This window comes from Drosophila gunungcola, chromosome 3R (assembly GCF_025200985.1).
Source record: "Drosophila gunungcola strain Sukarami chromosome 3R, Dgunungcola_SK_2, whole genome shotgun sequence".
NCBI lineage: Eukaryota > Metazoa > Arthropoda > Insecta > Diptera > Drosophilidae > Drosophila > Drosophila gunungcola.
This window is the reverse complement of record NC_069139.1, coordinates 5,097,964-5,125,378: the sequence shown is the minus strand read 5'-3', so window position 1 is coordinate 5,125,378 and position 27,415 is coordinate 5,097,964. Positions and strand designations below refer to the sequence as shown.

At 39.1% G+C, this 27,415-nt stretch overlaps 1 protein-coding gene and 2 non-coding genes across 5 annotated transcripts in view; all 3 read left to right on the top strand.

The window, feature by feature from the left end:
• The window catches only part of LOC128263860 (GATA-binding factor C), a 38,750-nt gene extending 23,067 nt beyond the window's left edge, over positions 1-15,683 (top strand). For 2 of the 3 annotated variants that reach the window (XM_052999190.1, XM_052999147.1), the window contains exons 6-9: positions 8,072-8,215; positions 12,288-12,474; positions 12,562-12,749; positions 13,419-15,683. In XM_052999190.1, coding sequence (XP_052855150.1) covers positions 8,072-8,215; positions 12,288-12,474; positions 12,562-12,749; positions 13,419-13,445 — 546 coding nt within the window. In that variant the 3' untranslated portion in view covers positions 13,446-15,683. The remainder of the gene's footprint in view (positions 1-8,071; positions 8,216-12,287; positions 12,475-12,561; positions 12,750-13,418) is intronic. The other variant, XM_052999229.1, reaches the window with a different exon arrangement.
• Positions 15,684-22,801: 7,118 nt separating this feature from the next.
• Positions 22,802-22,874, top strand: Trnar-acg (transfer RNA arginine (anticodon ACG)). The gene has a single exon. It is a non-coding gene; the product is annotated as a tRNA-Arg (tRNA).
• A 197-nt stretch (positions 22,875-23,071) lies between these two features.
• On the top strand, positions 23,072-23,145 carry Trnan-guu (transfer RNA asparagine (anticodon GUU)). Its single transcript has one exon. It is a non-coding gene; the product is annotated as a tRNA-Asn (tRNA).
• Positions 23,146-27,415: the final 4,270 nt, after the last annotated feature.

Here is a 27,415-nt window from a genome sequence, read left to right as displayed (position 1 = left end):
TAGTACGTAGTGGTGTGTGTGTGTGTGTGTGTGTGGGTTTGGGGACTACGTTTTTATCGAGCTGGATCATCAACAAACTATGAAAATATGTGTAACCTTGTCGCGGTCAGGTTCGTTCTTCGTGTGCCTTATGGCTTGTGGCGCCAGTACGAAACGAAAGACTCTGGCAACGAACGCAAGGCAACGACTCAGCTAACCATACGAAAAATTGGTCTATTAAAGATGCGTAAAAAGGCAGGCAACAAGCATAACACAAACACAACAACGGTCCCTGGCCACAAACAAACAAACTGTTAAACTGAAACGCTGCCTTCGCGTGGCTCGGCGTTGATTTTTTATTGGCATTTAAATCGTATGCGTTTTGATTGCATAACATTAACATAAATAAACCATTATTATGCCCCCGCTGGTCCCCGCTGACGTAGGGAATTCCCAAGAAATTCACAGCTGGACCCCCAAAGCCAAGCTCCTCTCGAGTGTGGACTTTTCTCCGTTGACAAAATATGCAACAAATTAAAATTTATGTGGCACTCAGCTGACTTATGGCCCGTAGGTCTCTCCATCTCTTTCTCTCCTTTCTCTCTGCCTCTCTGCCACTCAGTCTTTCTGTCTCTGTCTCTCTGTTTTCGGTGGCACAGGATGCGGCCCATCAACTTCAAATGTCCTTAGCTGCTTGAAATGCAATTCAATTGTATTGTGTGCCCGCCGAGGGCTGACCATTGAAATCACAGAAGAGCTGAGCTGAAACTCTTTGGGTGGCAATTGTATTGATCATCGAGTCGCGAGACGCGAGGGTCAAGTTTTGTTTGCTGCGATTTTTGCATACAACATACAACATACAACATACAACAACACTGTGGCAAAGCACCTGCAGCTAAAAGGGGGCGGGGAACCGGTCCTCATTGTCTGCTGCTTTGGGGCCGCCTTTAATTAAATTTCCGAATTGTATGAAAACAGTCAACAAGTCGTTACTCTTCCAGCGCAAAACACTGCAAAAGTTCTTTTTGTGTGTGTGGTGTTGTGTTGTGTTGTGTGTTGTGTGGTGTGTTGTGGTGTGCGGATCCCCGAGCTTCGAAACAGAACAATGCAAATTTTTAATTTATGTATTTTAGCCCGCAACTCAGTTTCGGTTTCGGTTTCAGTTTTAGTTGCCAGTTCAGCTCAGTTTTGCAGCTCAGCTCTCCAGTTTTGCCGGCCCCGTTCGCTTTAACATATGTTTTCCAGTTGTTCCGCCGTTGTTCTGCTGCTCTGCTGCTTTGCTGCTCCTTTGTTGTTACTGAAAACTCTGGCTAAGCAGCCCGCTGGCGTCGCAATAATTGCATTTAATTATAAGGCCCGAAAACTTTTATAAGCGTTAAGGTTTCGTTTTGTTTTCGCTTTTAGCCGCCAGGCTGACTGCCCTCCCCACAGCTCAGAAAATAGCCAAGCCTTTTCAGTTCCAGCCTTGAATGGCATTTGTCACATTAGCCAGACAGTGCAGATCGAAACATTAAACGTGCTGGAGTACTAAAAAACATATAAATTAAAAGGAAAAAACCATTCCATACTCACATTAATATTTTTGGGATGTTTGTAAGCCTTTATACACTTTTATAAACCTAAAATAGCAAATGATTTATGAAAAGAAATCTTACTAGTCATTCTTACTTCCAGTAAGCTAATTTTCTTCAATTTTTTTTGCCAGATAGTGCAGATCGAAACATTAAACGTGCTGAAGTACTAAAAAACATAAAAATAAAAAAATATTCCATATTCCGATTACTTTGGGGATTTTTGTTAGCCTGTAAACTAAAATAGAAATTGTTCTATGAAAATAAATGTTTCTAGTCATTCCAATTTCTAGTAATTGTTTCCGAATCTTACACTTTTGAAACGCTCTGTCTATGGAAGCATTTAATGTCTACAGCTAATTGCAAATCCAGGTTTAAAAGCCGCAAATCCGCAAAGAACACAAAACTTTAGCCGGGGTCAATCACAGTCAACAGGCAGCTGCTCATCTCGCCGATCGTGACTTATATAATCAGGGGGGAGGGGGCCTTAGAGGGGCGAGACTCGGCGCTTGCATTTTGCATAATATTTATGCCTCAGTTGCTGCCAGACTTAATTTATGCGAATTTTCACACAGTAAATTGAACAAAACGACGGCCACGTCATGGCAAAAAAAAAAAAAAAAAACAGCAAACAAAGTTAAAAATTATTTATTCTTACGCTTATTACATTGGCTTATGTCACATTTGCTTGCCGCTATGAGCGTTACCAAGAAAAGCTCGCGCTATTGCCATTTGAAAACTGTTAGCAACAATAAACCCATCAACACTTGACACAATCGCTTATAAATGCATTTGGAGAATAGAGCTTAATTAATTATTAATCCGCAGGCGTATTTCAACGCTAACAGCTCAACAGCTAAAACAGCTAACAGCTAACAGCCATAAACCAGGCTTAAACGATCGCAGCGGGCCAACGAATTTTGTGGCCAACCCACTGAGCAAGAGAGAGCAGCTATGGAAACGAAAGAGACGGCGACTGGGGGGAAAACTAATTAACACATTTTGGGGCCAGCTGTGGCATCTCGGGTTCCCCGTGGGAAAATTTGAATCGATTGTAGGCTGTTACGCTAAAAATTAAATGCACAAGGGCAGACGATCGATAATCAAAACTAAAGCAGATCGGTATAAAAAAAAAAAGCAAAAGGCAACTTGGTAAAAAGTTCAATGTACGTTACTCCTTTTGGCCTCTTCATCATCATCGTGATCATTGTGATCATCGTCGAACGCAGCCAACGGGGCGTATACGCAATCGCGGGCATTAAGCTCGTTTTTTCGGTTGTTTCTTATTGGGGCGCTAGGATATCTCGTTAAGTGGGGGCCTAATGTTATTAAAATGCACTTGGGGCCACAAAAGCGAGCTGACGAACCTGATCGGCGCAAAAAAAAGGGAATGCAGCCGCGCTCGCTCAGATCAATTAAAAATTAACGATACGAAGCGCAACGCAACGCAACGCAGCAAAAACGGGGCGTGCCAATAATAATAATGAAAGAGGCTCAAAGCAGGGCTCAAACGAAGGCTCAAACATTGGCCCAGCCAAAGGGTTGCCCGTCGATGATTAAGGCCAAGCCAGCCTTTTGTCTTGGCCACTTTTTCTCTTCTTTTAGCTCTTCTCATTTTATATCAACTTTGTATTTTATTTATTTTTCTTTTTTTTGGTAAGCTTGTTAGGCGGGAATTCAGCTTTCGCTTTTGCTTGCCCTCTCTTTCTATCAACGAAATTTATGGTCACTGTTTAATATGCAAATGCATAATTTTGCACAGGTTACAGCACCACCACCCCCACCCGAAAAAAATGGTCGCTTGTGCATTTTCTAACCCTTTTTTTTCCCATTTACAGACAACCAACACGCAGTTGGTGTGTTTTGGGCAGGGGGTGTTTGCGCGTGTTTAGCGCACATTCATTTTGGTCAGCCACTGACCACAAAGGCTCCACCTTGCCTCTTGGCCGGCTCCATAATTTATTTTGGTTCGCGCTGCCCCCATTCAATGGCCAGTGACAAATATTAATGACGATTTTCATGCCTTCCAATGGGAGTTAAGGTTACCAACGGAGGTGTGAGGGGTTGTCTGTCTATTGCAACTATGGTTAGGTTTAAATGCAAGTCATTGCACTCGGAGAAATGGCAAGGACTAACTTATTGAAGAAAATTTTATATTTCACAATGTTTTATTTACATGGTCCTTAAAATATTTGGACTATTAATTCAAATCTTCTTTTTTTTAATATTTCATTCATTTTATACCATTTTAAAAGTCCCACAAATAGAGTTTCACAACTTTTTACCATTAAGAATATATAGAAAATGATTCACATTTAGTTAAAATTTCATCACATCGTTTGTATTTTATCAAAATTTAAGTAACACAATCTTTTCCGCATTTTAATTATTAAAGCCACTTATTTTCACTAAACAAACCTGTCGATTTCTCTATGTTTGGGGTCAAGCTCTGGCTGCCACTGTTACCACTGCTTAAAATTCACAACAAAGGCCCGTTGACATTTTAGCATTTCCATGCGACAAACACTGAACCTAAAGAGCCTTCGTCTGGTTGGCAAAACCTCCCCAGACTGGATCGTAAAATTCATTGAGCAGCATTAATGAGCGACATTAATGGCTTGTTCTGTTTGCTGGCCGTATAACATTTTATTGATTTTTTATAACCCAGCAACTCCTCTCCGCAGGGGCAGGTGTGATTTTTAGCAACAGTTTCGTGCCAGGTCGCAGCTTGAGCATGGAAATGAGTTAAGCTGATGTTTTAATTAGTCAAATTAGCTGCAAGAAAACTGAGTCACGCCCCCATCCCCATTTGATTTCCCCTGAAAACCAGCTGCAGGAAAATAGAACTGGAACTCAGGATGAGAAAAGGAAAATGTAGCCCATAAAATTTGAATTTTTAAATTAAATTCCACAGTCAGAGATATGTGCTTACCGTTGCTGAATGTAACTGCCATGTGTCCAGACGCAAATTCAACAAACCCCATTTTGTGGGGCATCCTCCTCACACTAATTTTTTGCAACCCCCCTATGAACAGCATCAGATATAGAAATTTTCTGCCCGCTATCTTTAGTTATCTTCCCTTGATATATACTATATACACATATATATATATATCTACGTTTGGGTGGGTGGCTCCAAAACAACCCCCAGATTGAGGGGGCGGCCATGCGCTGTGAGCCAAGTTAAGGGTAGACTGCACAAAACGACTGCGAGAAATTTAATGAATGTTTTGTTAGATAACACAGATACAGATAGAGAGCGAAGTTTGGGAGGGCGAAAGATACAAAAAAGCCAGCTCTGCAGAGCGAAAGAGATGCCCCAAGTGAAAGATGTTACACTGAGATACGGATATAACATCTATGGGGCAGAAACTCGTCCTTCCTCTTCTTTAAACACCCCAAAACCCCCACTTTTGCCCACTTTTCCCCAGCATCTTGACTGTGTCCCGGCTCGTATATCAGATGGCAAAGGGCATTGCCACTGAACGACTCAAAAAGAGAGCACACAAAAGCTCTGCGCAATAAATAGCAGTGTCGAGAAGGAAAATCTATTTACTCGGTACATATTTACTTAGCCTTTGCCGACCCCCTCACCCCTCACCACCAAACCCCCCACCACTCTCAACCCCTCAAAACAAAAATCTTTTCCTCTGTGTTTCACTTACAATTAAATATTTAAATGCCTGTGTGTGTTTCTGTTGTGTGAAATGAAAACGAAATTTGCATAACATCACAAAAGCAAAGCAGTGGGGAAAAAAAATGAAAAATCTTAAAGATAACAAAATATAAAAAGAAGACGAGTCGACCATTTTGTGAGCTTTATTATGAAAAAAAAATATAAATCAAGCAAAGCGTAGCAAAAGGTGTCAAATGTTGGGCCAACAACAGAGTGAAAGAGAGGGCTAAAGCAGTTAAGAAAGAGATGGCGAATGCGGGTCTTAACAACAATGCAACGCATTTTGTCATGCATTGATAAATCACAATTTATGGCCACAACACTGAAAACTTCAAAGCCAACAGCAGACACAGAAAACAACTGAGGTCATAATTGTAGCGATTTATATTTAAATTTTACGGTTGTCTAATTTTAATTTTAAATGGCTTACTTTACTTAAATTTAATTATTGATGGCAAAAAGAATAATATATTTTGAGGGACAGTTAAAATTTATTGAGCTATTTAACATTTCAATTTAGCTTGACGATTTTTAATTGTAAAATATTTAATGGCTTGTTGTGCCCTTCGCTAATTTAAATCTGAATATTTTAAAATCATTTATGTAATAACTTTACCGTAAAAAAAAAACAAAAAAACATTTTGAAAATGTATGTAAGTAACTTAAACTGTCATTTTATCATGTCAAAATAGAAAAACCTAAGTTTAAAAATCCAAGGCTTTGTTTATATACGGTTTTCCAAATTGTTTTTGGAGAAATGTTGATTTTTTTTAATAGTACTTTATTATTTCAGTATGGCTATTATTGTGTGGGCACACATAAAGCATTCCTTATGTGCCTTTTGCTTTTGTTTATTAATCGCAAGCGCCATCTTGTTTTGTGTGTTTGCTGTGTGTTGTTGCTGTTGTTGTTTTGGCGCTTGCGCTTTTTGCATTTCAATTAAACCCCAAACGCCTGTCAATGTCTGACAGTTTGTCAATTTTCCCATCACCCCACGAATAAACCGCCCTCCCCCTCCTCCTTAGTTATTCCCCTCTCGCTCGCTCTTTGCATGCAGCGGACTGACATTGATTTATGTGATTTGCTGCTCGATTGTTGGGCCCCTGATTGTGGTACTTACTGTACTCTATGTTACGTCGGTGCACCGAATCGAAGTGACACTGTGTTGGCCAACAGGAGTTGAACACCCACCTTTGAATGGAAATGGGAATGGGAATGGGGAATGGCATTGTGGAATGCGAATCGCTGTGATCCTGTTTCACAGTCGCTCCTCGAACTGTTTTGTTGCATTGTCATGTTAACAACTTAATTTATATACGCTTAAGCATTTCGGCCAAGTTGTCGTTGCCCGGCTGAAAAAGAGACTGCAGCATAATTACCACAAAACTTCCAGTTTATCTTCACCTCATCTCACCGCCTCGTCCCCTCGTAGGCGTTGAAATTAATTTTGAATTTCTCACTTTTCTCGCATTTGGCTGGCATTTTTCGGTCCGCGTGCGCTGTCTGCAGAAATTGTTACAAGCTCGTTAACACAAGACAGTGCCACCAAAAAAAATGCAGACACCACCAGCACAGCTCAGCTCCCTTGCCATATGACCTCTGATTTATGTTAATCGCCAAATCGGGAACAGGTGAGATTCAGACCAGAGCAGAGCAGAGCAGAGCAGATCGAGATCGAGATCGGGCTGCGGATCGAAGTCGAATTCGAACTCTCGGCGACGAAGGCGATTCCCTTGTGGCAGAGGCAACAATTAAAAATCAAAGTCAAACATGATCAACGCCAGTTTAAGGCCTCGTAGCCATGTGTTGTATCAGCAGCATGAACAAGCCAAACTGGAAGGCTGCACAGGAAGAAATAGCAAGGGTTTTGCAAAAGGTATTCAAAAATATTGGCTGCTAGGAAAAGCATGTGTTATTTTATTAGCTCAGCTTTAAAGGACAACATCTTAAAACCAATTTCGAAAACAGTTCGCTCTAAATTTATGTTTATATAATTAGCTCTAAGAGCAAAATTATTTAAAAGGGCATTTTAAATAATAAATTAAAATAATATTTTTCAATAAAAATGTTTCTTAAAAACTGAAGTTTCCAAGGAACTTTTATATTTTGCATCTAAAAATGTTTACAATTTTCAGTGTATTTATAGAGGGGGCACCAATGGAGGGGGTATGCCATAACGAAGACCAAAACGCAGACAAAGTCTGTACTACAGAAATGTGGGGGGTGGGGACTGGGTTGGGGGGGGGGAGTATAAGGAACAGAGGCTGGGTTTTTGGTTTTGGGGCTCTCGATTCTTGGTTCTCGATTCTCTGGGCTCGTTGCTCGATTCTCGGTTCTCGGTTCTTGTAGCCAATTCGTGGAAATTTAAGCGTGGCACAGACATGATCCCAGCTTGTTGTTGCTGTTGCCGTTGTTGTTGCTGCTGTTGTTTTTGGGCAGTTTTGTAAAAATTGTCATTTTAATGAATTGATGCTGCTGTTAACCCAAGTCGAACGCAAGGCAGCCACAATTCTGCGTCTCGTACTCCGTCTGAGTCTCAGTTCTCTGGGCTCCAACTCCAGAGGTTGTTTTTTTGTATGGTATGCCATTTAAAAAATGTTGTTGCCTGGTGTGTTAAGCAACTTAGTTTTCGGAGGAGGGAGCTTCGAAAGGAGGGGCATAAACATTCTTGCTCTTGTTGCTGACTTTGGTGCGTTAGTTTTGGCGCTGTTCAATTAGCCGTTGCAGCAGCATTAGCATAATACATACTCTATACTCTAAGGAAATAGATAATACATAAAAATAACCATAATTCGTTGGCCCATCTTTAACCCTTTTTTGTGTTACTTCTTCTTCCTATTTTTAGACCCTGCAATCGCTGCAGAGTGCGGCCAAAAGGGCGGGCACATCCTGCGCCAACTGCAAGACCACAACCACAACCCTTTGGCGACGAAATGCCAGCGGCGAACCCGTGTGCAACGCCTGCGGATTATACTACAAGCTGCACAATGTAAGTATCTTCAGAATTTGCTATAACTACTGTAAGAAAAATGTATAAAAAAATTGGTAGATTTAAAAGGAAAAAATATTTTATAATACAGCAGGGGACAGGTGGAGTTTTAGATTCATTAACAACGTTTTAAAGAGATTGAAAAATATGTTTTTGATTTTAAATAAAATGTAAGTAGGTACATTTAAGCATTTTTTTTTTAAAAAGGCAAAAAAAATGCCTAAAATACAACGTTTTAAATATATTCATTCGAAATTTCGAAGAATTAGTGTTGTTAAAATAAAAATTTTAAAAGAAGTCACAAATTAAAAAAAGGGAAATAAAGTTTGTTACTTTATTTGAAATAGGGTTTGCTTAACCAATGTTCTTCAAATTCATGTTCAAAGTCCCTTTTTTCGAGTGTAGATCAGCTCCAATGGTCAGCGGAACTATTAAGCAGAAAAAGTATCATTTAACTCACTCCACACATATTGATTTTCGATTCGCGCGATTTAACGCCACATTTAACATCGGAATCGGAGTCGGAATCGGATTCGGATTCGGACACTCTATAGCGAGTGTTGTACAGGAAGCGCACGCACCCGGGGATTAAATGTGACAAAAATGAAGTGTCTGGAAAGCCCGCGCCCGCCTACCATTTTCCGGATGCCACCACCCCAGGGGGTTGACTGCCGTTTAGCTTCTCCATTTGTTGCCGCAGCAGGTTGCTACCCTGTTACCCTCATGATGATGAATGCCCGATGATTATTTAAAGATGCCAGTTAGCCACCACCCACTATCCAGCGATAAGCGTTTACTGTTTGGCTGTATGGTGTTTGGTGTTTGGTGTGTTTGCCTGTGAAGATGCGATAAGCTTTCCCCGCGATTTCCAGTTATGGGCAACGCGTGGCAGGATGCTAGAAAATCTCCCCTTTGCAGAGTTAATTTATGTAATCGACTGCCCGGCTAACTGCATTCAATTGAATAATGTTCAGCCACCTCCTCGACATCTCGACATCTTATTAAATATTCATTAGCCACGCTTTTCAGGGGATAAGCTAAGTTTTTCCCCCCATCTTACAGTTTTCCTTTTTTTGGTGTCTCATTTTTGGGGGTTTGTTTTTCATTCCTTTGGGTTTTTTTTTGTTTTTCATTCCTTTGCCCTGCAGTCAAGTTTTAATGAGTTTTGCGGTTGAACTTTTGGCACATTTACATGTCAGTGGCCCTTAAGTGATGGGCCACCTGTCTGCCCCACTGTGTGGCAAACTAATTAAGTTGCGGTCGCCACTTGTGGCCACTTGCAAGCAAAGTAGCGGCTGCATTTCGATGGCAATCGGCAAAGGCGAAATATTTTTAATTGAGCCCGTCCATAAAAGGCAAATATCAAAGAGCAGGCAAACACACATACGCATTCACATTTGCTCTATTTTCCCGTAATCTGATTTTCGCTCAAAGTAAAAAACTTTTCCGACATACGAGAAAATGCACTTTGGGTGGCTGAACAGGCGAAATTTATTTTTGCAAAAATTTTCCTTCAATTGGACAGTGGCCCATCTCGATAAGATGCCAATCAGCGCGCATTTTTGCCATTGCCATCTCTGTCTGCCCCCAGTATCGCTCTCTCTTTCCCTCTACCTCGTTCGCTGTCTCTTTCACTTTTTCTGGCTTTGGTTGCTTTTCTGGCTTGCAGTTCATTTCAATTCAATTCGTTTGTCATTTCGAGCTGTGCCGCCTGTGTGGGCCTCTCTAACCAAAGTGATTGGCACATTTTATGGAAATGTTGCAGTTGCACTTGGCGTAGCGTAGTACAGTGGGGCATGGCTAAAGGGCAGTCATGTTTAGAAAAGGAAGAAAAGGCAATTTCTAGCAAACAAATGATGTATTTTATATCCCTTAATTTGTACCTCACTCTCAATCCTTGTAGTTCTTATAGTAAGGTTTTAAAGTTAAATGAGTTATAATAACAGTATAGACATATATGAGTGGTGAGCCTATTAAAAATCAGTATATTTATTTGCTCTTTTAAACAAAACCTAATAAATTCCTCTTGCTCTTCGGTACAATTTATATATTTTATTTACATATTTTTCTGAAAAATCACAACCACTGTAATCTTAGAAACACTGGTTCCTGTATCAGCATTTTCCTCTATTCTGGTTATGCACTTGCTGGATCTGTGATCTGTTATCTGGCATCTGCGCGTGTCTGCTCGAGAGTTCCTTGAAATCGAGGTATATCTTGGAGAATCAGCATGTTAATTAATGCCAAATGATACAATTGTTGAGCAGGTCAAATAGTCCTTGGTGACCTGCTGGGAAAATGTCCTGCGGTGAAGTGACAATGAAGGAGGAGAAATATAGAAAATCATAAAGGTTACCTAACGGTGTCTGGCGCCGTCTGTCCTTGGATTTCTCTTTTCTCTTCCTCGGGATCTTATAATATATATCTGATATATATCTCGGGTATAAGTCCCCGATGAGTGTGGTCTGTGGGTGGGCCGCACTGCACTATACTGACTGGATATTTCCTCTTCTCTGGGGGCTGTCAAATTGCCAGTCAACTGCAACGGCGCGTGTTCGCTCCACGCTCGATTTAGATTTTATGCATAAAAAAGTTAATCTGCTGGTGCTCCCCTTTGGGCGCTTTCCTCTGAATTTCTTAATGAGCTAGGCCTGGGCATTAACAACTTTATGCTTTGTTGCTGCATATCAATTAAAGCTCGACAGAGATCCGCAGCTGCCAGCGCCGTCGAGTTGCTAATTGCCGCAATTTGCGCTAAACGCTACAGAGACTATCAATTTCGTGGGCTGCCCTGAGATCCTCCCATCTCCCCTGGATACTACTCTATGTATGGGCTCTTATTTTTTGTGTATCGCATTGTAAGTGATACGCTGTTTGTCGTCAAATCACAACCCTCCGAAAATCTCGGCTCTTCAAAGTGCTCGCTCGGCAATTTAACAATTTCAGTGTTTGCTTTTTCGAGGGCATAATCGGAAATAATAAAAAGAAAAGAAAATAAGAGGCACCCAGCACAATGTCGTAATTCACGCCCAGGTAGCCCTTGGTCCTTTGTAATGCTGCTGCTACATTTGTGTGTTGGACTCCCCCCTTCGGCTTTGTTGCTAATGTTTCGCTGCTGCCGCTCTGGGAATGGGTAACCCAATATTGTAATTGTAGCGCAATGAAGCGCATGCTGCCGCTTAGATGTTCGCAAGTGATAAGGAGTTGCATATGAAGAGAGCCCAACAATGGCCAAGGGAACAGCAGCAGCAGCAGCAGCAGCAACAGCAGCAGCAACATTAGCAACAACTGCAGCAGCACAGCAGCAACATCAGCAAATGCTTTAAGTAAAAATACTACAAACAAAAAAAAAAACATTACCCGGGTGCCGTTGTGAGCGCTATCAGCGCCAACTAATCGCATTCGCAAATGTCGCTTATCTGATCGTGTAGAAATGCTTGTAATACTTCATTTTCACTTCCCGGTTGCAGTCACTCTCACATTTTACACACAGGGAGGCACACACAACTACACACACACACTCACACAATCACCCCTGTCTCACACAGACAGCGTGTGCAGCTAGCGGCATTTCCGGTCCATGAATTTGCATAAATTTGACCCATTTTAGCGGTCAGTTTTAGTTTGCTGACGGTTTTAGCCCTCTTTTCGGCTCGCTTTTACTTTATTGATTTTCCACCTACACGCAGGAAAATTAAGGCATTTAAGAACAATTTTTCATATGCTTTTTTCTTCTAAAATAATTGTAGCGCTTATAATCTAAAATAAATTCTTATGATATGAAATAGGTACATAAACTTTATAAAAGATTATCTAATGTTTGACTTTGAATATTTTTTTTACATACTTAACATTTTGAACAAAATATTGCAAAGGCAATATATTTAAAATTATTATTTAATTTTATAAGTGTAAATTTACTTTTAAATGTCAAATACATCTTTTAAAATTAATTTTAAATTTACTCTTAAAACATTTAGTTAGAAAATAAATATACAACTTATTACCAGTTTGAGTGCTCTACTTTTTCCTCTGTACTAATTTATTTGGGTTTTTTTCAAATTATTTACAGGTCAATCGTCCGCTTACAATGAAAAAGGAGGGCATCCAGACGCGTAATCGCAAGCTGAGTTCCAAGTCCAAGAAGAAGAAGGGTCTGGGTGGCGGTTGTCTGCCAATTGGAGGACACTTGGGCATGGGCGACTTCAAGCCACTGGATCCTTCTAAAGGATTCGGCGGCGGCTTCTCGGCCTCCATGGGTAAGCATCTGCTCCTCGCGAAACAATTAAACGCCCGTCACTCCAACTAACGCTCGTTTTCCCCCCATTTCTCTCGGCTCTTTTTAGCTCAACATGGACACCTTTCGAGCGGACTGCATCCGGCACATGCGCACATGCACGGCAGCTGGTACACCGGCGGCATGGGCGCCCTGGGCGCCTCCAGCGGACTGCAGGGCGGCTTCTCCACCGCCGGCTCTCTCGGCGGAGCGGTGGTGCCCCACTCGCAGCCCTACCACTTGGGTCTCAGTTCGATGGTGAGTAGAAGAGAATTTCTATACCAACAGCAGCTTTTTGCCAAAGCTTTTTGCGGCACAGAGAAAAATATTAAGATAGATTTGGTGAACTTAAAGCCAAATAAATAATGAGAAAGATAAACCAACTTCTAAAACATTTTTGTTCTTAGATAAATATAAAATACTTTGCATAACTAAAAGGCTATAAGATAATAAAATCATTGAATTATTTCTATTATATTTACTTATTTTAAATTTGGTTCAATCAAATTCCAATCAATGCATTTTCTAAGATGTTTTCTTTTTGATTTAAAATGTTATGAAAAGAAGATTACGACAATTTTGTAACGTTTGCAAATGGACAACCAATGTTGTTCACTAACAATTACATTAAATATATAAGGAATATAAATTATTTTTTAATAAACAACTTTTAAATAAACTTTAAACTTTAAAATACATTAAACATAATTAAATTTAAAGTAAAGCAGAAATTTGATAAATAGGGAAAGCTGTTTAAATATTGATAGGAACTTCGGCAGGTTAAACACATTGCTTCGATAAAAAAAAATCCAATATTTGCTCTCAAAATTAAAGAATTGTTTTCTCTGTGCCAGCTTTTGTGTGGACTGCAAATGCCGAACTTTTACTAACGTTCCACCTGGACTTTTTCCCTCTTTTCTCCTGCAGGGCACCTGGCGCACTGACTACACGTGATGGAGCGGGAATAACTTGAACAACAATCTGTTCAGTTAGAGCCGCGACTCACCCACTCCTCAATCGACTTGATCGAGCAGTGAATAAATCGAGACAAAACGAAGCAAAGAAGAAAAGAAAAGTAAACCAGACAAAACACAATGCCAAACTGAGGACTCCTTGGCCAGCAATTGACAGTGGCACCAAGCCCTTGACATCCCAACGAAAAAATATTGTTATTATTATGGAGATGGAGATGGATTGTGGGGGCGGTGTGCGGACTGGACGAACGCTGGCTATTCCTAATTGTAAACATTGCGTGCAATTTTTAATTATTTAAGCTTTGTCGCTGTTGTTGCTGCTATTGCGAGCCGAGTGGCCCGGCAGCAATAACAAAAGCCCCATTAAAATTAATTAAAGGGCTGCACATTACTTTTATTTTATTTTCCTTTATGGCTTTTCTGTGAGTGTTTGTATAGTTTTTCCTTATGTTTCATATTGCGCTTAATTAATTTAATTTCTCGCCGCAAATTCAGTGTATTTAATTGTGCTTTATGAACTGCCATAAAACAGAATGAGGGGGAAATTTCATAAATATTTATTGTGTACATATAACAGAAAACGAGAATCAAGCACACAGAGAACTAAAATTATTATTATATACAATAAACAAAAACAGTTACAATGCACGTCCAAAAGTAAACATTTTTGTATAAATTAAAACAAAATAACAAAAATCGTAGGTATAAGAAAAGTTGCTTGAGATGTTTGTCCTAATTCGCAAAATGCAATTGAAAATTGCACAAATACTTTAGAGCGTATGCCTACTGTAAACTAGTTAAATTCTTAGACTCTAAACAAAACAGACGTGATAAACAAAAAGTAAAATCTATATATATAAATATTAATATAACAAATTTCACTAAAGCGCGCCATTAGCAATTGTAAAATAAATTTAACAAAAGGCAGAGAGGGAAAATGTTTTTGATTGAAAGCAAAGGCCGCCGTCAACTTTTTAAACACAAAACACACTTTAATGTTCAATGTTAATGCCTAAGTCTTAAAAATATACACACATACACATTAAAATATGCATAGACTTAAGCGTAATGTAATAAATTTAATTAAATTAAATGTTAAAGGCAATTTGTAAAATACATTTGTTAGCAATTTTTGTAAAATTATAGAGAAAACAAAAAAAGAAAAATCGCAAAAAAAAAAACAAATCCAACTAAACATAAAACTTTAACCCTTTAAGTTGTGTGTATAAAGCCAGTTTAGTCCTAACCTAATTTATGTCTGAGGTATAAACAGAATACGATATGTATAACTATATATATAAATATGATGTATTATGTGCTAAGTGTAAACGATAAATGTATTGTAATTTGGCCATATTGATAGTTGAATATATATAAATCAAAGCAAAAAGTAATGTTTATTTAAAAACGAAACGAAAAAAAAAATGGAAAATTGTATTTAATTTAATGGCAATCACCAGAAAAATCCATAAAAAAATCACAAAAATAAATAAAAATAATTTATGAAGAAAAAATATACATAAAAATACAGAAAAAAAATCACAAAAACGATTCTAATTGAGGAACGGTAACTGAAGGCTCCGCCGATGATTAATTGCTTTCAGATGAGTGGACAGAAAATCGAAATTGGTTTGGTAATAAATCCAATAAGCAGCCATCGAAACCCGGCCCGCAATGATGTCTCTATAATGGCCATTTATGCTTATGAATTGCTCTTTAAATTTCGATGCGTCTTTGCTACACAAGAAACGTGCCTTGGTTCCCTCAATTTTCGATACTCTGGCTCTGGCCCTCTATATTGATCATTTGTTATGCAGCATTTGTTGCTGGCCATTGAACGCATGAATTATGAGTTGTTTGGAGGCGTGAAATGGCATGTTCGTAGCGCAGTTGTTGTCGGTGGTTGGTGTTTTGGTGAAGTGCCATAAGAACACAGTTTGTTGCCTAAGTCTTTTGTTTTACAGCGATAACCCGGCCAGAATGATGGGCCAGGAAAACTCCCAAACGAACGCGTGTTAGCTGGCCATTAATCCAACATACATAGTTGAGCAAACTGCAATGATGACCCCATTGGACCTTTTTTTCACTCGGCATCCGGTTCCGCTGCACCTTGCCAAGGTTTTTGTTTCGACTTATTGTTATCAGTTATCAGTTTTCCCAATTGCAACAAAAAAAAAAATAAATGCAAACCTATCGGCTGGGTATATCTCTGAGCATTGCAATAATTGGGACAGCAATTAAGTGCACGGCATGGCCACGCAGTCAAGCAGGTCCGATTTGTTCAGTTATTGAAATATATATGGCTCGTTAAACAGTGCGTGGATAAAATATAAGTCCTGAAGAATATTCATTGCCATGGTATTTCTATATAAATAAAAAGGGATACCTATAAATTAGGTGGTTGAAATATCCCTTAGAAATTTCATCAACTAAATTAACAAATATTATATTTTGTTAACGGCTATGTCGATTTAAATAAATATGTCTCACATTTTGTAAGACCCATTAAAAAATCGACTTAAGTATCAAAAAGTATATGATGGAATGTTGATTTTAATTTTCTTAAGGATACTTATCAATAATTAAAAATTTTATTCCAAAACTTATCAAAATGAATGCTTTCATTACTTAATTTCAAAGTAAGTTAAATAAATGTCAATAATTTAAAGCTGCCTGACAAAACCGAAACTGTACTCGTACTCATTTATCAGCATCACATGAGCTCAACGTGATAGGCACTGTCCTCTACCATTACGGCAAAGTTAACCGAAAACAAAGCAAAACGAAAAGCTAAACCTAATTGCTATATAATTACAATATAATTGAAACAAAATAAGTGATTCGAGGCGGTGCCTTGGAAATTACCCCCCAAATACGCCGCATTAGACACATGCAAAAGTGTCGCACATGTCACGGGTCAATTGTAATGGTAACTGAAACTTTTACTCCAATACCAATACCAATTCCAATAGCAATACCAATTTCAAGTGAGTCCATCAGAGGAAACAAAACGCGGTGATCAATGCATAAGCAATGACCAGCCATATAAATCAGTTAATCAGCATCGCAGATAAGCGTGGCAGTGGGCATATGTTCGGCCAATGGGAAACCAATTCACACACCGATACACACTCGCATGGGATGATAATGGGGCACGCCACCTGAAACCAGTTGGATATGGAGAACATGCAACAAACGACATAAATAAACCGCACTAAATATGAACGTAAATCAACGGCTCTGTCTATGGGATCGGAATTGGTATTGGTATTGTGTGGTGGCTGGGGTAAAGTCTTTTAGAGGGAACTCTTTTCTCTGCTGGTCGCATCAAATGTTTGTGCATTAACTAATTATTTAAAGTCAAACACAAGCAACAGCCACATGAATTTATGATATGATTAAGTGCTTGGCTTGCTTAAGGTTAAAAGCTGAAACCAACATCGGAACTAATAATTGTTTGCCTAAAAATATGGTTGTACATATTTTAGCCTTGTAATTAGATTTGTGTTTTTCTAAAAGGTTTTTATAAAAAATAAAGATGAGCCAGGCCATAATAATAACACTCTTGATAACTAATTTTAGTGCAAGTATTTTATTGAGCAGTTAAAAAGGCTTATCAAAATGTAAAAAATCTTAATTTTATGTATTGCAAATGGGCATAAGCATGTTAAATGAAAAAAGAATTTTAACATTAGAAACAAGAAACCAATAACAAAATTTTCAAATTTTGATTTGACAAACAAATGTTTTTTAAGTTTTCTGTTTACAACGCCTAAACTATTTTTTTTCTTTTAAAATACTTCCTTAGACAACATCGAAAGTAGTAGGTAACCAAAATTTTTTTGGATGCAATTTCTCTTTTTAAATGGCCTAAACTAAAATACTCCATTTAATTTTGTTTTAATAATGAATAACTCTATTCTATATTTCATTAAAAATAATAAGTGTCTTATAAGATTATCAGCTCTTTAATCTCTCTATCCTTTTTATATTTATTTAATCTTCAATTCTGTATTTATCTCCAAAACGTTCATATTAATCCGATTAATTTGAGTGCATTAAGTTTGGTAAATCACTGATTAAACAGTTCAATAGCAATCGAATTTGCCTGAGTGCTGGCTGCTTTTTGGGCTCCTCTCACTCAAAGGCCGATGGTTTTCGGACCAAGACAGCAGCAAATATTTGGTCATGCATTAACTAATTAGTGACAACGACGAGGAGGAGCCAGGGAACAATGCTCCTCTGACCACGACCACGTCCTCGACCATTTCCTCATTGTCCTGGCCTCCGGAGGACCTCCTCCACCTACTTCCTTTTGTGGGCAACGTAATTCCGTTTCTGTTTCTGTTTCAGTTTCAGTTCGTGCGTTTCGGCTGCGTGTTTATCTGATTGGAAATGTGCACCCAACAATGGCGACACACACACAAAACACTTCTTTAGATGATTAGCTGCGATATGGCCGGTTATGGCTTCTGCCATTCGAGTCGAGTCGATTCGATTTAAATGAATTTTAATACCGATCCAAGGGCAGCGAGCCTCGATTGCAATTCAATTTAGATGGCAACAAACATTATAATCTGAGAGGGCAACTTCCATTAGCCATATTTATCATTGGACACCAGCGCATCAATGGGGATTCGGTTTTGGGTTGGGTTTTGGGTGTTTTGGGTGTTTTTGGGTGTCAAGTCGGCTGGTAAATGTAATTGGTTCTCGCGCTGGTTGGCTGCTCCTGGCATTCTGGCTTTCTGGCCTTCTGGCTTTCTGGCTTCCTGGCTCTCTGGCCATTCCAATAATTTCACAAAAGCTGCCACAGTTTCAATTAAATTTCCGTTATCACACGCTCACAAACAGCTGCATCCAATTCACCGAGCTGGCGCTTAGTCAAACGATTGTACGGCTGTGATAGCACCTACAACTCATTGCCCTAATTAGAATTATTCTAATGAAATTAAATTGCACAAATTGCATTTGTGTATGGGGAGGGCGAATTAATTATAGAAATTGCCATATGCCCGGGCATATGCCCTGTCATAATTTGTTTTAGATTTGCACAATCAACTGATTAACGTAATGAGTTTCTGCCACTGCTTATGTTTCTGCTGCTGTTTCTGTCTCTGACCAAACGAACAAATTCATTCCATTGCATTTCTCAGCTAATTTGATTAAATTAGGCACGGATGACACTGCAACCGCAACTGCAACTGCAACTGCAACTGCATCCGTAACTGCATCTGCTTGTGGCCCATGCAATGTCATCACATGTCCACTGCCCAACTCCAAACATGGCCAATGGCCCATTGGTTCTGGGCCTGGTCATATCAAATGCTTAATGGCAACGGCCCATGTCAATTCGTGGCATATTAAATAGGAAAATTGGCATTGGCAATTGCAACAGATATTAGTTACCTCGTTGGTCTCAGCGGGCGAATAGGGAGCGGGCTGCCAGGGATATTCCAAAACTGTGTAGGTAGGCCTATGACTGCCACGGAATCGGGCAACAAGCTGCAGACTCAGCGGTTGCCACAGTGGATGCAAATCCGCATTTAACTAAAACGCTTAAAATTTAGAATAAATATTTAACGAAAATTGTGAAATACAATTGATTCCTCTTTTTTTATTTTTAAAATTTTATTTTTAAAAATGTACATATACAAAAATTTTTATTTTAATTTAATTTTTAAAGAATGTAAATGGAGGGGACTAATTATGCTAATTAAACGAAAAAATAAAAACTAATTCTAGGGCATACAATCAAATATAGTATTCATAATTCGGGATAAAAACCATTCTTGAATTATTAATTTATTGCAGTTAGTCACCACCACAAAAAAATACATTTTATTTTTATAAGGAAAAATAAATTAAAATAAAATGAGCTACAACATAATATTTATAATTCTGTCTAAGCTCAATTTTTGAATTATTTGCTTAGGTAGCTTAGTTTATTGCAGCTAGTCACCACCACAAGAAAAAATTCATTTATTTAAATAATGGAAAAATGGGTTAAGCCTTAATTATAGTAATATTTATAATTTTGTCAACGCCTCTCCTTTGATAATAATTTAATTTGATTTAATTTGATAGATAATATAATTTCATGCAGTTTCCAACCAACATTTAATAATGAAATAATTCTTTAAAAATAATAATAAAGTAATAACGTAAACTTATACCAATTAAAGGGATAGCTCTTCTGTGTTTTAATTAAACTTTTATCATAATGTTTAAGGCTTAGTGTTTTTTAAGAACGATCGCCTTGAGAACCTTCTGCACCACTGTCCAAAACCGGCGCTATCTGGGAGTGCGATCAATTTGTCGCTTGATTGTGTGCGTTTTGCATGGCACATGCAATGAGCCTTGCCTTTTTGGCCAAAGTCTAAGCTCTTGGCCCATGCAGTTGGTCCGCAAGATGGAGTTGGAGTTGCAGATGACGATGGAGGCTGTGGAGAGGTTAACTGGCCTTTGGGTTAGTTGTTGACAACCAGGCAGTGGCCATATTTGTGTATTATTGTTAAGCAAACGCACAAAAACGCAAAACACAGAAAAACGCACGAAATAAAAGCGTGGCGAAGCAGCTAAGCTAAAGAAGTGCCTGGCAAATATGACAAAGGCACATAAATTCGGTAGCTCCGCGAGTGGCAGGGATTCGACAAGAGAAAAACAAGATGAACAAAAACGAAGGGAAAACATAAACATGCAACATGTTGCCCGTCTGTCTGGCCGAGATGCGGTGAAAATTTGTGTCGTCATCCCGGCCGAAAAGTGTCAAATTTCACGCAACATGATGCGCTAAATGTGGCCAGAAACTGCCTCCTCTGTTACCAATTCGCTGGCTCTGGCTCTGGCTCTGTCACTGGCTCCCTTTGCCAACCAATCCCTCCACACAGTTGCATGTTTATTGTAAATATTATGAAATGTTGATACCTGCGATTGCTGGGCTCTCAGTCTCTGTTCTTCTGGCCGCGCTTCTGCCTGGGGAGAATTTATTGATGCTGCGCGATAAATGCGCTTTGAGCATGGCCAAGAAGCTGACTCGAGAACACGGAGGCATAAATTTCAATTTCCCAGAATTATGCCACAACGAATTATTGTTGCCGACATAATTCCCTGTGTAATTACCAGAGTCAAGGTGATAAGCCGGCAACACTTATCCTGGTGAAAGTTGGCCAAACTTTCGTCATCATTAGGGGCCAAAACAACATCATCGAGTGCCTCTGACAGGCGATAAGTGGTTCGATCTGGTCACGGTCTCCAATCGCAACCCCAGCCCCTGGAGCCATGGCCAAAACAATGCATAGTTCTCTCTCCATTTTGGATTTTTTTTCTTGTGTTTTCTTCGGACCGTGGACAACATTAACCTGTTAACCCAAACTGACGGCAAACGGCGACGGGCCAGGTCCCCAAGCGAAGTTCCGAGATCCTGAGCTCGGCCTGGTGTCGCCTACTTTTGGGACTTGGTCCCGGATCGTCGAATCGCCGGCTGTTTGGACGCTGGCTTAGCCGAATGCAGTGCATGAATAATGCGCGCCCACAGCTCAATAAATTTCCACTCTTTTCAGTCCATTCGCAGTCCGAGTTCCAGTCTTAGTCCCAGGCCAGAAACCGACAAAAATTCACACATCTTCTGCAAGTCCACCTCTCTCGAACTCCCTCTATCCGGATGCCTCTCTCTGCACTTGACAAAACAAAAAAAAAAAACAGAAATTGTGTAACAGAAATAACAATCTACATCGAATTAGAATTGGAATAGTTTTATAAAAAATTTATAATCTTTAATACAATTTTTGTAAATATACTTCTCAACAAGTGCATAAGTATTATTTAAGTAATAATATCTGTTCTCCTTTCTCCATAAAATCAATTAAAATAAATATAAAAATTTAAGCTTGTTCAGATTCAAGCTTCTATTTCAAAAAGAATTTGTTATTCTATGAATCTAATAAGATTCTCCCAAATTATGTTTAACAATTTTAGTAATTGGTTTTCTTTTATTTTAATTTTTACCAGGAGTTTGCTTAGTAGATTTAATACCTAAATTAGGGGTTCCCATATTTCTTGCAGTTTACCTCTTGAACCGGTCACAGTGCCGGGCACTCGACGCCACAGCAGGGAGGAGCTCTTCCATGCCCCAGCTGGGATGATTCATTTGCTCGCCACACAAAAATTCTCAAAAAAAAAAAAGAAGAAAATAACACAAATAATAAGAAGCCAGTGCAGGGAAAAGACTGAACAAGAGGAGGATGGTAGGAAAAAATTGTTACGATAACCATTTAAAGGAATTCTCTCCAGTTAGAAGTGAGAGACACGATCAGGGGACAGGGATCAGGAATCAGGAATCAGGAATCGGGAATCGGGGACCATGGTCATGGCCAAAAACAAAAAGATACAACCCAGCATTAACAGACCTTAGCAGACTGCTTGGGGTCTGCCACCACCTACCCCACGCCCCCACCTCATCCTCATCATCAGCATCATCTTCATCATCATCATCATCATCATCAACCTCCTTCGATGCAGTTGCATTTCGCGATTCCATTTCCTTTTCGCATGATTTCTCGGTGTGCGCGCCCACAATTGTCGAGAGATTAGAGATGCTGTAATTCCATGGCCTGCGATGCCGATTGGCCTGGCTTACTCGTTTCTGGGATGGATGGGAATGGATGGGGATGGGTAGTGGGTATGGGTATGGGTATGGGGGCAACAGCAACAACTGCAGCAGCAACATCTGCAACAGCAACTCCAACCACGCCAACACCAGCCACCACGACGACTGGAAAGATGATGATGATGCGGTTGATTTGGGCTTATCACGTTCACAGGAGACTGAAAGACGCTCCAGCGGTTTACACGAACCTGGAAGATTGCGATGTCCCAAAAAAAAAGATTGATTTTAAACTGAAAAAAAAACTATAGTTTGACATTCTGTTAAGACATCAACTTTTCAAATAAAACAGATTTAACCGCAATAACATTTCCATTTAATACTGTAAAGATATAATTCACTTATTCCGATAGTCTTCTGTAACCCGATACCTGAATCAAAACGATTTCATTCAATAACCAGATCAACTCATTATTTATACCCAATACGGAAACAATACAATAAATAACTTATGACGTTTGCTCAGCAGACCTCCAAACTAATTTCAATAATGGTTTTATACGATTACCGAAATTCAATCTCTCAACTGTCTATCAAGAAATTATTTATAATAATTAACATAATGAGATGCAAAGTGCCCAAAAAAAAGACGGAAGATCCATGAATATTTTGATTCTATTTATAGAAACGAGCTTTTTAATTACATGTTGGCATTTGGCGCGTGTAAATTCATCGGTCCTGTGGCGCAATGGATAACGCGTCTGACTACGGATCAGAAGATTCCAGGTTCGACTCCTGGCAGGATCGGATTTTTTTTTATTTTATTATATTATATTTATTTTATTTTTGCCGAAATATTTATTTAAGTCCAAACAGTACTTTAACAAAAGAATGCTTTGATCTCAACTTTTGTAGCTGATTAATCAAGGTTAACAAAATTCTGTTTCAGCTATAATATTATGCTTTTGGTCTTTTTTGTCTTGTTTTGACGCTCGTCGATCATCGCCTCCGTGGCGCAATTGGTTAGCGCGTTCGGCTGTTAACCGAAAGGTTGGTGGTTCGAGTCCACCCGGGGGCGATTGATTTTTTTATGGTATATATATTTTTTTTTTTATATTATTAATATAATTTTATTTATGGAAAACCATTATTTTTTTTTATTTTAAGCGCTTTTTATGTTTTGTGTTAAGAAATAATTTTTTCCTGGAATCATCTTCATTTTGTTAATTTTCTTATATTTTTGATCTATTCCTAGCACATTTCTGACAACAATAAAGCATCATCTCCGCCCGCGTGTAAACCCCAAAGTGCTCGATGCCGAAGATCTGAGGCTTTGGTGTCTCAGAGTCTGCGTCTGCATCTGCGTCTAACAATGGCCACCACCACTGCGGTGGGCTTAGGCCAAGTCTGAGAGTCTGAAGTCTGGAGTCTGGGGCTTAGTTACTTAGTTAGTGTGCTCCAGCTGGGGGATCTCTCTGGCTAGCTATTCTGACGATCCCCATCCCCATCGCCCTCCCGATTTCTCCACTCCACTCCACCGCTATCCAGCCGGCTGTATCCCCCTGGTGCATTGCATAAGAGAAATATTTGTGCAATTTGATTTCGCAGAATTGCGAATTCGCTGGAATGAATTCCCTTTTCCCCCGCCCACTTTGGATGGCGGCTTATGCGCATTATGATTATGATGATACCTTTTGCCGCTCTTTGTTTGCTTGTGCCGTTTGTTGTTACTTGTGTTGTTTTCGCCTTGTTTGCTGGTTTGTTAGCCTAGCCGCTCGCCGCGATTATGGTTGAAATTCTATGCAGTTTTTCGCAGTCCGCCGGGCCCCGTCGCAGTCATGATCTGAGGGCAACTGAGGGAAATTCTGTGGAAAAAGCATTTTCTTTCTTGGCCAAGGGAGCGAACCGCGGGCAGGCGAGATCAACATGGCCCGATTGTGTTTGCAATCATTACAAACGACCACGACCAAGAAAGCGGATCAGTTTTGATTGGTCGGTGCACAGTTCGAGCAATTTGTTAAGGGCACCCTGCTCTATCTCTATCATTTTGTCTCACCCCTTCCCTTCCCTTTCCCCTTTAATTAAAAAACTGTAAAAGAGCCACTGCGGCACACTGGCAAACATTTAAAATTACATTATTACAAATGAATTTGGGTCGAGCATAAGCAGATGGAGGGAGTGTAATTGTTACACCCCGGTATATATAGCTGTTACCAAAAAAAAAGTGCAGTTCAGAGGTACAGTGAAACGTAAATAATTAAAACCGTAATTTATATTTAGATTTATTTATAAAAAGTTGTCAAAACCGTTTTTATACCCTTGCAGAGGGTATTATAATTTCAGTCAGAAGTTTGCAACGCAGTGAAGGAGACGTTTCCGACCCTATAAAGTATATATATTCTTGATCAGCATCACTAGGAGAGTCGATCTAGCCATGTCCGTCTGTCCGTCTGTCCGTCTGTCCGTCTGTCCGTCCGTTTATATGCAAACTAGTCTCTCAGTTTTAAAGCTATCTGCATGAAACTTTCCCAAAAGTTGTCTTTCTATTGCAGGTAGTATATAAGTCGGAACGAGCCGTATCGGACGACTATAGCATATAGCTCCCATAGGAACAATCGGAAAAATAAATGAAAAAAAATTATAACTTTGCTGTTTTTTAATTTTTTGTTTAGTTCTTCGACATATAGTAATGGTAAAATATTTCCGATTTACGGTTTAAATTTCATCAAAATCGGACGACTATAGCATATAGCTCCCATAGGAACAATCGGAAAAATAAATGAAAAAAAATTATAACTTTGCTGTTTTTTAATTTTTTGTTTAGTTCTTCGAGATATAGTAATGGTTTAATATTTCAGAATTACGGTTTCAATTTCATCAAAATCGGACGACTATAGCATATAGCTCCCATAGGAACAATCGGAAAAATAAATGAAAAAAATTATAACTTTTCTGTTTTTTAATTTTTTGTTTAGTTCTTCGACATATAGCAATGTTTAATTATTTCAGAATTATGGTATAAATTTTATCAAAATCGGACGTCTATAGCATATAGCTCCCATAGAAATAATAAAAATATATAAAATAACTATCTAATAATTGAGCTGCAAATAATCATAGTTTCAATGTTTTTTTTTAGCACATACTCAAGTAAATCATAATTTAAATGTTTTCAAAAGTATTTAATTAATGCAATAGCTGCAAGGGTATATGAACTTCGGCTTGCCGAAGTTTGCTTTCCTTCTTGTTTTTAAATAATGTTAGAAAGGATATTTATTTATATAAACTGTGAATTAAGTGCCAATATCATGTATTTGAAACTTTATCGTAAAAGACAAAATTTTAAACTTATTTAAAGTCTATTACATTAAATATTTTGTAAACGGAAAAATTCCACATAGGCTAGAAGGAGTTAAAACAGTTTGCATGTAGTTTGCATGATACTTAAATGCAAGTCTATAAAACTCAAGGTCTCTGCACACACCTACCCTCCCTTTTCCACCCCTTTCCACCATTAAACCCACTTTAGGCGACAATTTTTAGTGTGTGTGTGAGGAAACACGCCCCTGTGCCACACAAAAATGAAAATGAAATGAAATGGAAAACGTGGAGAGGCCAAAAACGAGAACTGACCGGAGAACTGGACCCTGGGCAAGCTGCTAGGAAAATGAGAAGCTTATCTAAATCTTCATAGTTGGCTAAGCGCGGTACTGCCCCCTCACCCCTCACCCCTCACCCCTCATTCTCACCCTCCCCCGTCGCACTCCTTTCCGCCCCCTCTTGGTTTTTGGTTCCCTTTCGTTCGTTCGGTTTTAATTGCAGCCGAAACGTGAGCGAAATGTAACCAAAAATGCAATTGTGGTAGGAACCGGGACTGCAACGTTTCCTTCTGCGTTTTTTATTTTATTTATTTATTTATTTTTTTTTTGGTCATTCCTTTGGCTAGTTAATCGCGCGCATTCGTGCAGCATTCCTTTGGTTCGGGGCTTCCCCTTCTCCAAAAAGCCATCCCTAATGAAGAAGGTTCCCTATTTTGGACCCGGCCAGTGGCAAGAGGCCTGACATTTGTCATGGAAACATGTAATTATGCCACTTTGCGTCAAGTTACAAGGAGAACCATTTACAATACGCACATCTAACGGGGGGAATGGATAAAATAAAATAAAATAAAATGCCCTTTTGAAACCGACCAAAAGGCCTTAACCACATTAGAAATTTGTAAGCCAGCTTGCCACTGCATTCCAATGGTTTGTTTTGTGGATAAAATATTTTATTATGAAAAGAAAAACAAAAGTGTTGTTATTTTGAAATCGAAAATATTGTATGTAAAATGTATTAATTTTATAAGTTTTGAGGATTCTATTGTTTTATGAAAAAATATAGTTTAAAATAGTGTTTCTTACCTAAAAATAATTATGTTTTGTATACGAATTTAAGGCGTATCGCATCTTATTAAAATCGTCCATTTAAGTTGCCTTTTTCTCTCAAGTTAATGTGATTCAGATCAAAGATCTTGGCTTGTTAGCTCTTGGCAAAATATTGTAGAGCAAGCCTTGCTTTTCCTTATAAACCGAACCCCAACCAGGTATTAATAACAAGTATTAGCATGTTGCTTAATCACACCTACCATCTAAAATACATGTAATTCCCCGACGAGGCATCTCTTGCAGCAACATCTGGAACACTTGGCAACATGTTTGCCGGCAAAATGGACTGCATAATTGTCGCCTCACGTGCAACTCGGGCATTTCAGTATTTCATATTTTCATATTTCAGCAAGCATTTCAGGGTTTCAGCGCCCAAAAAGCTGTCATTCGCCAAACAAACACACACCGCACACACATGTCAATTAAGTGGGCGAGTGAACCCGAACCCAAACCCAAACCCAAACCAAAACCCAGTGGCGACATGCGAGCTACGAGCTGCAGCAAGATCTGCAAAAAGAGCCCAGAATGACAATGGCCTCAATTAGGCCAGTAATAAGCCATAAAAGCAGTGGTACTCACAGTACCCCTCCTCTTTTGGCCTTATAAAAAACCCCTCCTCCATTGAGCCTCACGCGATGGCCGTCATTATATGTACAATACTTTGGATAGGAAAACTCCAAGCCCAGGTTTATAGTTTTTCAAGTTTATGCAGTAGCTTCTCCAGCCGTATTCCGATCTTCTGGCTAACTCAATTACACAGCTCAATGGGTGAGCGAAAAAATCCAATTGCCAAAAGTCCAGTCCGCCGGCAGCATAAATCCAAAAAATACAACAAAATCCTTGGAATTGATGTGCTGCTATGTGTGGGTGGAATTTGCAGGGTGGAATGTCCAGGCGAGTGTCCAGCTTTCGGTTTCAGCG